Source organism: Dendrobium catenatum, unplaced genomic scaffold (assembly GCF_001605985.2).
Source record: "Dendrobium catenatum unplaced genomic scaffold, ASM160598v2 fragScaff_scaffold_716, whole genome shotgun sequence".
Lineage (NCBI taxonomy): Eukaryota > Viridiplantae > Streptophyta > Magnoliopsida > Asparagales > Orchidaceae > Dendrobium > Dendrobium catenatum.
In genome coordinates this window covers 14,476,865-14,489,257 of record NW_021319178.1, presented here as the reverse complement: position 1 = coordinate 14,489,257, position 12,393 = coordinate 14,476,865, and the positions used below count along the sequence as shown (strand labels likewise).

Sequence of the window (12,393 nt, the reverse complement as noted above, 5' to 3'; positions counted from 1 at the left end):
AGAGGTATTGATCTCTCCCCAACACAGTAGAAGGTGGTGAGGGAATGGAGTCGACGATGGTGTAGCGGGTGGCGAGGCCGGAGATCGAGGGTGATGGTATTCGATGGTGAGGCGGCAAGGACGTCGGTGTAGTAATGGAGGAGGCGGCGGCGGCGGTGGTTGCGGTGGAAAGGGATGAGACAGCTTTTGAGAGGTTGGGATTTGGGGCTTTATGAGGAGGGTGCTTTGGCAGCTGGAGATAGAAGCTTGATCGAAAAGATAGGAAATTAAGAGGAGCGAAGTTAAAATAATAAGGTGGGCAGTCGCCTCCACCATTGCCGGAGTACTTAGTGATTTCCCATTTTTTTAAGCAACCCCAATGACAGGAATTCTTCAAATTTACGGGCAATGCCACTGAATAATTTCATGTATATCTGAATGAGGGAGAACAACATTGGCCCCATAGAAATTGTCTGGTCCTAACAACTATTTCAGTCTTAAAAGTTCACAAAGCTTTCAACTTAATGATTTTGATTGTTGTTATTTTTTTTTTTCTTGTAGGGACATAAATGAGGCCCAAGTATTGATAAGAGTGTTAAAATGGGTCAATAGGTTAGGTTTAGGTTGGACTCGAAGTTGACTTGGCTCAAATCCAACAATACGAACCAAACTTGGCTAATAAACGGGTCAAAAAATGGTCATAAACTCTACTCACTAGCAACCCGAACCCGACCCAATAACCCATTTAGTTTAAAAAAATATTTCTATTAATGTTTTAACCATATATCTAGGTTAATAGATAAAAATGATGAGATTATACCAACTACTAAAAGAATTTACGAAAAAAAAATATTAAGCGAGTATCTTTTAGTCAAAAACGGGTGAGTGGGTCAACCCGAACTCAACATGTTTAATAAATAGATCATAATGCATGACACGAACCCGGCCCCATTTATTAAATGAGTCAACATAAACCCTAATTTTTTGGGTTGGGTCTGAATTCAGTTGTGAGTCGGGTCATTTATTGACACCCTACATTTTCAAAGACCTTGTAAACATAATTAGATTATTTCATTTTACAAGATTCAAAGATTTTGGTCTGATAGGTGAGTTGTTGTCGTGCCAATGGGTCCCACTATAGCTCCGCCCTTCAACTCACTCATCACGAATAAACTTAATTTTTGTTTATTCCCAAATGAGTTTGCAATTGTATGATAATCTTCTAATATTTTATTATCTTCCTATAACATCTCAACTCTTTTTTTTTTTTTTTTAATCTATATTCACCAATAAATATTTTTGGCAAACTCATTAATCCATAATCTAATCTCAAAGCCATCCTAAGCATAACATAAAAGAGTGATAAATCGACTAATATTATTAAAATAAAGTTATGAACAAAAGCTTATCATAAAATAACTGCACATTGTGCCTCATTTGATGCTTATATTTGTAAAAGGGTAAATGATGTGCCTTCTTTTGGTGGGCCTCCATTTTTTTCTTCCTTTTGATGTAAGAACTAATAATGCTATCACAAACTTAGTTGAATTTGGAGTAGTAGATCTCATCCTTCATAACGTTGGCCTCATCTCTTTCTTTTCTTGATCCTTATAATCATTGAGCAAGAGAGTTGGAACTACTTTTTCTTTTGACGGTAGGCAAATATGAATGTGGTGGCATGTAAGTAGCAAACGTCGCCAGTAGGCTTCACAGGTAGTGTTAATTTTACCCACCTCGGATCTGGGTCAACTAGCACGACCTGATTTTACACAGCCTCACATAGTTTGAGTCCGTCGCCAAAGAGCTCCATTGTGTCGAATCAAGCGATACTTGAGTCCATCGCCGAAGAGCAACAGGTGCACATAATTGACTTTGATATCGTGGAAGGCGTACAATGAGTGACCAAAAAGATTCAAGGTTGAGGGAGCTTTTAGTTCTTAGTTTTTTCCTCTTGAGAGATCTTGGCCTCTAAAAATTAAAATAAATGTTATTTTATATCTCTTTTTATCCAAGAATAATTGATGAGACTCTCAAAACTTAGTATATCTTTCATCTTCTTATAAGTCTATAGAATGTATTGATCAACAACAATTCTGACTTTCTACAATTGTAAAAGAAAAATAATTATAAATGTTTAATAATTTAATTATATTATCTAATAATTTTATTGAGAAATAATATATGATGCATGCCAAAAAACCCCAACATAATTTTTTTTTTTTTCAAATGCGAGAGGGAACACTATTGTGGGCATTCACACGTGTGAGATCTTGTTGCATATTTTCATAGGAATTGTCATTTTCTTACAACTATAACCCTCAACAGGTAAATTTGAAATAATAGCCAAAAATCATCAAGACGATGATATGAGAAGACTCTTAGGCTTCGTTTGGGATAATTTTCTTGCTGTTTTCTACAACAGCTTTTTAACACGAAAAATTCTCAAAAGCATCGAAAAAATAAAAGAAAAATTCTCAAAAGCATCGAAAAAATAAAAATAAAAAACTGAAGCCTTACTGTGATGACAACAAAATAAGAGAACTTACTGTTAGCAGCTAGAAATGATAGCTGAAAAAAAGCATACAAAGCAGAAGAAGTGGATGCCTCTCTGCTTACTCAAATAGTATCTTTGACAAGCAAAACTTGCAGACTGAATTGAAAATATTGTCAAGTAGGCTTAGTTGATGTTAGATCATTGCACCTTAGTAAATGGTCCCAAAACAGCTTCACTAACTCTTGAACCATCACCTCCAGCAAGCCAGTTTCCATATCTCCTTCCTACAGAAAATTAACACAAAGGTTGGAATGAAGAATTGAAAGATTAGGAAGCCAGCAAGAGAGATGGAATGTAGCAATTCTGCAAATTTGTAGAACAATAGACTGATTGCTTCATATGCTCCACAGAATGAGAATTTTTCATCACCAAGACATAATGAATCAAGTATGCTCAATGTTGAATTTCAAGTCTATTTAATAAGTTTTAAGCTTCGTTTGTGATAGTTTTTTTACTATTTTATACCGCAACTTTCTTGCACAAAAATTTCTGGAAAGTAGCGAAAAGTCTGTGGCCAAAAACTATCCCAAACAAAATCTTAGTTTCAGAATAAGTAGATGCCTATGAAGAAAATGATGGCAATTAAGGGAGGTTAACACAACTTCTTCATTACAGAGATCACCAAAAGAAACTAAGGGGAAGGGAACAGAATTACATGTACAAAAAACTCACCATCAAGTACTTAGTTATTTCAGTCATTTTCAAAGTTACTTCAGTAGAAACCTCTCCAGTTGAGTTAGTAAAATCGAATCGATCAGCACGCAATAGCAAAAGCCTTATCGAATCGCTTTTTAGATCAACACGTTTGCAATGCCAGGCTCCTATAACACTGAACCGCTCAGCAGCAGATTGTTTACCAAGAGGCCATCTGAGCCCTCCTTTCACATCTGGATCTATTACAGCAGAACTTACTAGCTCGTTCATGGCATCATTTTCTTCATTCTGAAAGAAATTTAATAATAAAACGCACTACTTTTGCCAGAGATATTCACTTCAAAGTAACACAATATAACAAATGTCTCACATCAATGGTTTTCATTTTCCTTTTAGTGACCAGCAGTAGTCGAAGGTCTAGCTCCTTATTGAGGCAAGATATATCTGCCACTAGATGCCGCACTAGATTATATTCGATCTACAATATAAAAAGAAAAAAAAGTTTAGGGTAAGAAAACATAGCCACAACGCACATGCCAATAGTAGTTTAGTAATCATCAAATGTAACTTAAATTCTTTTAAGCTTATAATTGATAGTGGAGGTTATATGAATGTTGCATTTTAGGTTTCGTTTGGGACGGCTTTCTTACTGTTTCTTAAAGCAGCTTTCTAGCACAAAAATTTTAATTTTTAAACTAAAAAACTGCTTTAAGAAGCAGAAAGAAAACCGTCTCAAATGAAGGTTTAGTCTAATATAGATTGCATGAATTTAAAATCTGAGCCAAATCCACATTCATATAAAGCGACTTGTGAAGACAAAATGATTACTTTTGTATCTCGTAGATACAATAGATATGGAACTTCCATAACATAATCAGTTCCTAATGACACTTTTCATATCTTAAATAGTCCTAATAAAATTTTTATAATGAACCAAACAAATTGCCTTCAGCAAATTATGAATACTTTGATAGTACTATTGTCAAATTATAATAAAAGAAAAGAGAAAATGACTGAATTGATTCCTTAACTTTTTTTTGAAGGATCAAAACAATCCCTGATTATATAAAAGTATAAATTTGGTCACTTAATTCTTTAAATAAGTATCAAATTAGTCATTCCATAAGATTATTTAGGTCCTTATTTAAAGAGTCCAGAGACGAAAATGAGGCTTCTAAATAGTTGGTGATCATTTTGGCCCGTATCATTAAAGAAATTTTCCAAAATTAAGTTATCAGAACAAAAATTAAGATGCTAGCACCTACAATGGAAAAGGAAACTATGAAATAAAACAAAATCGTAAGAGCATGTTAAACAGATAACAGAGGAAGTGTAACCCAGAAGTCAGGTAAATCAGAGCTGAAGTGTATGATATAACAGAGAACTAATTAATAACAGTATTTATCAACTGGAGAAAATTGTAAATGTCTAATGCTACTAAACAACCAAAGATTTTTTATAAATGGATAACTAAATAATAACATACTGTGAATAAACCCATATTTTTGGTCATCTTAAGAACGAAAGTACCACCACCAAGCCAACATGGCATAAGTAATCCATTAGCGAGCCTACCAACAAACAGTCCCACACGTGCAGGACCCGTAGTTATTTTCTCCCCACTTAAGAGGTCGCGCAGCATGAGAGGGGATTCGAATATGACAACTTTATTAAAAATCAAACAAAGGGAAATTTATTAAACTTAAACTGATTTTATGAACCTCACAACAAAGCACAACACCAACATAAATATTAAACTAAAATCCCACCTACTTTTCACTGGATTTATCTACTTGAGTTTCTGCAGTACACCATATAGTTAAAAAAATAGTCCAATTCCATTGAGATTCTCCAATTTGTAGAAAGTTCAGAATGTATTCATAACTATACCAGCAAAGATACGAATCCAAAGAAATATCTGAAGAAAAACACTAAGAGAAATTCATCACCAAAAAGAAACTAGTCCCATCATGTTCATGATGATGATAATTTACTTTAGACAAGTAACGGTCTTTCAAGACAGGAATATTAGTAACACAACTTATCATACCAAAGCGAAGGACCCAAAACTAAGAACCTCAGACATTTGGGATGTGCTACATAAAAAATGCTATTGTAGATTTGTATCTTATACTTTAAGATAAATATATACAATTAAATAGAGGTTTTAATATCACGAAAGAGTAGCAATATAAATCAATGCCATGGTAAGAAAATTGTACCTTGTATAGTTCTAGTTGTCTGTTCTCCCTGACCATACACTTACATATAATAGTTATATCTGGTCTGCACTTGTCAGAAACCTAGCATAAAAAGTTAAAAGAGTAAAGTTTTCCCGCAAAGCATCGAAGTTAAAATTTCTAGAAAGTCTTAGTCAATCTTACTCAAGTAACAACAAAGGATCAAGCCAGAAAAGATATCTCTACACTGATAGAGAACAAGACAATCAGATGTGCAAATACCTTTATATGGTAATATTCTTTCTCAGAGTGAAATGTAAAACCAATTTTGGGAGCAACTGAAGTTTGGACATTTTCCATATATGCATTTGGAACATTTGTATAGAATATTTTAGGTAGTCTGTTGCTAGAATTAAGCAGTGTGGATGCAGCCTTCCTGATGGAATCAATGCTAAATGAAGAGCGTCTGCAGTGACAAAGAAACCAGTAACTCCCATTAGTTCGATTCAAGTAGTGAAATAAAATACAGTTTGTACAAACTATTATGTCAGCATTGTTAGATGTACACTCTTAGGGCATCTCCAACCGAAAAACTCATTTTTCACTCCAAAATGCAGTAATACACCAATATGCAGTAACTTGTCTCCAACCGTACTCTGTTTTCTAACACAAAAAAAGAATATTCCTAATATATTCTTTCTCATACTTTATTTTTTCACTACAGGAAAATCACCCATTTCCGGCGGTCTTTTCCGGCGGAAATTGAACCTTTTCCGGCGGTTTTGTAGTTTTCCGGCGGTTTATGTACCGCCGGTAAAAATGGCGTAGGAAAATAACTTCCGGCGGCAAATTTATCCGGCGGTCATAAACCGCCGGTCAAATTAAAAAAAAAAATCCCCCTCCCAGGCTGCTGGCGACGCTTAATAATTATTTGTTAAATCATTTAAATATTTTAAAATTTATTCAATTTCTTTAAATTTTTGAAAAGCCGCCGGAAAACGCCAAAAAGCCGCCGGAAAAGTGTCGAAAAGCAGACGGAAAATTTCGTAGTAAAAAACCGCCGGAAAAGTGCTAAAAAGCCGCCGGAAAAGTGGCCGCCGGAAAGCCGCCGGACAAGGCCGCCGGTAATGGGTGATTTTTCTGTAGTGTTTGAATTAAAAAAAAAACATCTAGGCGTCGCACTGTTCACCCGCAATCAAATAGCGGAAGATTTGGCGTTCAGCTGAAGAGACCGAACGATGTCATACGCATGTTTGGCGTTCAACAGGAGATGCCCTAAGCGCTTCGTAGAACTTAATAGCTACTTTCAAGTGCGAGACTTTTTAACAACATGAAGCTTGAATCTTTTTTCAGGTGACTTGATATAATTTATTTAATCTATGATGTGTGAAATTGAAGTATTGCCTAGTGTGATACGTGTTTGATTCTTTTCTACAATATTAATCTTAATGATTACTAAAATTTTATATTCATTCTTTATTGTGTGTTTTCATTGAGCATCTTATCTTAAGTTGCATTAAATCCTAGACTCTAAACCATCTTATATCAAATTAGTATAGGGATTATGGATGTGTAATTATCTCATTTAAATAGAACATAATAGTTGGATCCTTAAGAGAATAAAATTTTGGATTTAAGGAGATTGGCTCATTTAGAAATTAAAATTAATATGTTTAGAATTTAATTTGCATGACTGCTTGATAATTAGATAAATAGTAATATAATAAATAATTTGATAATTAACACATAAATAATTAGTTTTAATTAAGCTAACTTCTAATTATATCACTAATTATCTAATTTAATGACAATTATACAACAAATAACTAATTATCTAATTATATTACTAATCATCTAATTATCTAATTATAATCTTAACTTCAAATTATATTAAACTAATTTAATGATAATTATACAACTGATAACTAGTTATTAATAAATTGTCAATATTAATTAAACTAATGCAATGACAATTAGACTATTAATTATTTAATTAAACTTAATTAGATTACTTATTTATACAATTTTTTATTAGACTAATTAATAATCTAGGGTTCGGCTTCGTCTCTTTTCCTCATCACCATTTCTTCATGGCTGCCTCAGTCGCGTGTTGTATGTACTTCGCACGATGGAAGCTCGCTCGCTGCTTCCTTGTCTACTCAAGGCAAAGGTACACGAATGGAGCAATGAAGAAGAATGGGAGAAAGTTCTTCTTCACCTTATCAGCTTGTCAGATGCCGGCGAAGCCCCATGAGCCGCCACTCAAGGTTTTGCTTGTTCCTCTTTGTAAAGATAAAGATTTTTCTCCCCTTTCGCGCTCTTCTTCAGCTAAATCCGAGTCCTTGGATCCGTAAATCTACCTCTCAATGGGATTTAGATTTAGGCAGATTTACACAAAAATCCCGAATTTACAAAAGCACCGGATTTACAAGCTCTCCTACTTAAATCTCATGAAAAATCCGATACCAGGTTTACTCCTGACTAAATCCAAACTATAAAGCCTAGAAAGAAAACAAGCTGCAATACAGAACACAGAGGGGTATTTACGATTCCCACCACAGTGCAAGATATGCTATATTTTTTCTTGGTTTGTACTAAAGCAATAATCTTATCTTACCCAAGGAAAATGTTCTTTCCAGGTCGAGCAACAAAACTGAGCTTCACCACCTCATCCCCGTCCTGTTTCAACTCGTTTCTAGCGCCTAGCGCAGCAGTGATCAAGTCGGGCACTATCCTCTCTGCTATCGACACCCAAGGCGGTATATCTTGCCCTTCAGCAGCACTCTCCTCCAACTCCCCGCCGCCCACGAGAACCAACGGCTTTTCGCCATTCCTCCGCTCTACGATCTCGCAATCAAAAGGCTCCAGGCGGAACGAGGCAGGAATAGGATCACCGTCAGCGGGGGCGCCGACGGGCCACCATCGGGAGATGGAATCTGCAGCGTAAACGATCTTGCCGGCACCATGGCGGTCCTTCCGGCGGCGGCTAGGGCCTAAGTTTAGGGCTTTTTGGAAGCGGGGACTGAAAGAGGCGGGAATTGGTGAAGGCGTAGGAGTTGATTGATCGGCATCTTTCGAGTGATGCCGCTTGTGAGGAGGAATGTAGGCCATGGCTTGAAACTCTGGTGTAAAGAACTGAATTTTGCCGGTCGGATTCCCTAAGCTTATATCGCCGGATCATGTCGCCGATCACAGGTGACGATTCGTGAAAAGCTGACTTTTTTTGGGAAATGATTCGTCCGAAGTTACTCACTCAGTCGAATCATTTCTTTTACCAGTGAGCACATTCTTGAAAAGGAAAGAGGAGCCTCGTTTTCATTTAGCTTTTTTTTTTTTACTTTTAAAATTAAAAAATAATAATAAGAAAATGATGAAAATAATATATATTTTTCAAAGTATAATATATTTAATTTAATTTTTTTAAATATATTTTTAATTAATTACTTATTTTGTAAATATATTCTAAATAATTTAATAAAATAATGATTGAATCTAATATTGTTATGCATTTGATCATGATGCTTCATATTTGTGATTAATATTTAATTATTAGTTCAATTTGAAAAATAATTTGATCAGTTCATAATTATATATAGAATTAAAATAAATTGGTTCACCAAATATGTAAATAGAATCACAAATTTCAACACTTGATAATTTTTTATACAATAACAACAACATCGAGCCTTCATCCCACTATATGGGGCCAGCTACATGAATCTTTTTTTTTAATCGTGTCATGTTAAAAGTTAAATTATCATTTAAATCTAATAAAGAAAGGTCATTTATAATATTTTCTAACCAAGTCTTTTTTAGGTCTACCTCTACATTTCTTAACATAAGTCAAATCTAATATATCCACTTTCCTAACCGGATCATTAGAAGCCCGCCGTTTTATGTGATCAAACGGTCTAAGGCGACTCTCTCTAATTTTATCTTCCCTCAAGCTACTTCAAACGTTTCATTTATACGTTGTATCCTGTTTTTAAGAGTAAAGCCACTCATCCATCTGAGCATACTCATCTATGTAACACTTAATATTATGATTTTATTTTGATGGCCAACATTCTGCACCATAAAGCATTTCAGGTCTAACATCCATCTTATAAAATTTTTCCTGAAGTTTGAGGGGGACTTTTCTATCACACAACAAGACAAATGCATTCCTCCACTTCAACCATCCAACTTGAATTTTACCAATAATATCCCCATCTATTTCACCACCACTCTGAACAATAGACACAATGTAAAATCCTTAAAAAAAAGCTGATTTTTTTTTGTGCTGTTAGTCCCGTACGATCTGACTTTAGTACTGGACGAACTGAAGAAATTTGTGAAGAAATCTGCCATTTTCGTCTGTACGAACCTGGAGCAGTCGGGACGATCCGTCTGTACGACACACACAAGATATATAAAACATGTATTCTTATTAATGACTTGATCACCCAAAGCATAATTCCCCCACAAGAACTATTATTATTAAAATTACACTCTATATTTTCAGTTTTAGATATACTCAAACAAAAGCTTTTAAACTCTAAGGTTGACCTCCATAATTCAAGTTTTACCATCAACTTACTCTCGTCTTATCAACAAGAATAAATCATCATCAAAAAGCATACATTAGGGTGCAACCTCTTGCAAATGTCATATGCTTTCTCTAGTCTTATCAACCCCTTCCTTTTCTAGAACTCATCATAACACTTCTTTTGGAACTTTATAATACTTTTATCTAAATCAATAAATATCATATGCAAATCCTCCTAATTCTCTTTATACTTCTCCATCAAACCTCTCAATAAATGTATAGCTTCCATAGTTGACCTACTTGGCATGAATCAAAATTGATTTTGAGAAACATTAGTATCACGCCGCAACCTATGCTCCATAACTATCTCCCATAATTTTAAACTATGACACAATAACTTAATTCCTCTATAATTCACACAATCTTGCGCATCACCTTTATTCTTAAAAATAAGAATCTACACATTCATTCTTCACTCGTCTATTATCTTTTTAGTCTTCAAAATAATATTAAAAAGTTTAGCAAGCCAAAAAATTATTTCATCACCTAAGCATTTTCACACATGTATTGGAATATCATCAGGTCCAACAGCTTTTTCACACTTCATTTTCTTTAAAGTATTTCTAACTTCAATTTTACTAATATGCCAATAAAAATAAAAAATATTTATTTTCATTTAGGGTGCTAAGGTCACTAAAGTGAATCACATTCTTATAATATTTATTGAAGAGTTTATAAAAATATCTCATCCGCCTTTGTTAAATATTTTTTTCTGATAAAAGCACTTATTGATCTTCATCTTTAATACACTTCACTTGAACTAAATCATTATTACTCTTATCTTTATGTTTGACTAACTTATACATATATCATTCGCTCTTCATAGTATCTAATATATTATATAAATTATTAAAAGCTAAAATATTTGCATCCAATATTGCTTTCTTAGATTCTTTACAAAGCTCTTTATATATTTCCTCATTATCAAAATTTTTACATCTAAATTGATTTCTATAATAAATATTTTTTATTTTTTATCTTTTCTTGAATATTTTGATTCCACCACCAACTATTTTTACTATTATGAGTTTTTCCCTTTAATACTTTCAATACATCTTTTATAATATTTTTAATATCACTAGCTATTTTTTCCCACATAATATTAGCTTCTTCATGCAGAGACAAAATCTTAAGATCTAGTATCTAACTCTTAAAAATATTTTTATTAATATTATTTAAATGTCCACTTCTAATCATAAATTAATATTTTACTTTATTTTTATTTTCCACCCCTTCATCTTAAAATCCAAAATTAAAAAGTGATGTTATGTATTTCACTTGAAATAACTTTGCAATCTTTGGAATATAAAAGATATATTTTTCTTATAAGAAAAATAAGCAATCTAAGTTTTACTATATCCATTGTTATAAGTTATGAGATGCTCATATAAAAAAATAAAAAATAAAAAATAAAAAAAGTTATGAGATGCCCATATCTTTTCTTAAATAAGATATTAACAATTACAAAATCATAAGCTAAAGAAAAATATAATATGGTCTTATCATCTTCATTAGTCGCTCTCCAAACTCATAGTCAACATGCATGCTTTTAAAATCATCTGCATTTATACCAACATGTCCATTTAAATCTCGTTCAATAAAAAAAATTTCTTTAAGATGTATCTTTTGTATTAATTCTTTCATGTCATTCCAAAATTTTAATTTTGAACTCATATTCAAACTTACTTAAGGATTATAAGCACTTATAATATTAATAATTTTAACATCAACAACAACATTTAAAACTATAATTTTTATATCTAATTCTATTATTTTTTACAATGTTATTCTTTAAACATTTATCTATAATCACACATACACCATTTCTAGTACGACTCTTACAAGAATATTATTATTTAAATTATAAACTATCAATCTCTCTTTAGCTTTCTCTCCAACCCATTTAATTTCTTGCCCATTTAATTTCTTAAATGCATATAATCTTTATTTTCCTATGAACTATAATATCTATTAATTCCATTAATTTACCTATAAGTATACATATATTTCATGTTCCTACCATAATTTTAGTTTCATGGAGTAGCTTCTTTGCCCACATATGTTCATGATGTGGTAACATTTGTCTATTTAACACTACAACTAAGTGTTGATGCAGCGACACTTACACACCTTTTTTTATAAAAAAAAACCCCCCAATAAAAGGGGGATACGCGTTAAAGATGAAAAAGGATTACAAAATTGACATGGGAGTCATCAGAGCAAAAGGGCTCAAAGAGCTACAAACCAAATGAAAAGAAAGAAAAAGATCCAATAGACTCCCCAAAAAAAGAAAGTAAAAGCAACCTAAAAACAAGCTACTGATGCTATAGACTAGCATCCAAAAAAAAAAGATAAGTATATCGCTAAAGTCCCGAGTCTTTCTACAAAAAACCTTGAGGCGACACTTACACACTTATCGCTGTATTCAGGCCATACAA

At 33.2% G+C, this 12,393-nt stretch overlaps 1 protein-coding gene across 1 annotated transcript; it reads right to left on the bottom strand.

The window, feature by feature from the left end:
* Positions 1-2,634: 2,634 nt before the first annotated feature.
* LOC110099217 lies at positions 2,635-8,663 on the bottom strand. Its single transcript, XM_020826305.2, has 6 exons — positions 7,985-8,663; positions 5,650-5,833; positions 5,410-5,490; positions 3,558-3,665; positions 3,206-3,475; positions 2,635-2,757 (listed from the first exon to the last, which is right to left on the bottom strand). The coding sequence occupies exons 1-6, from the start codon at positions 8,476-8,478 to the stop codon at positions 2,647-2,649; spliced, it is 1,248 nt and encodes a 415-aa protein (XP_020681964.1). The 5' UTR covers positions 8,479-8,663; the 3' UTR covers positions 2,635-2,646.
* Between the last annotated feature and the right edge of the window lie 3,730 nt (positions 8,664-12,393).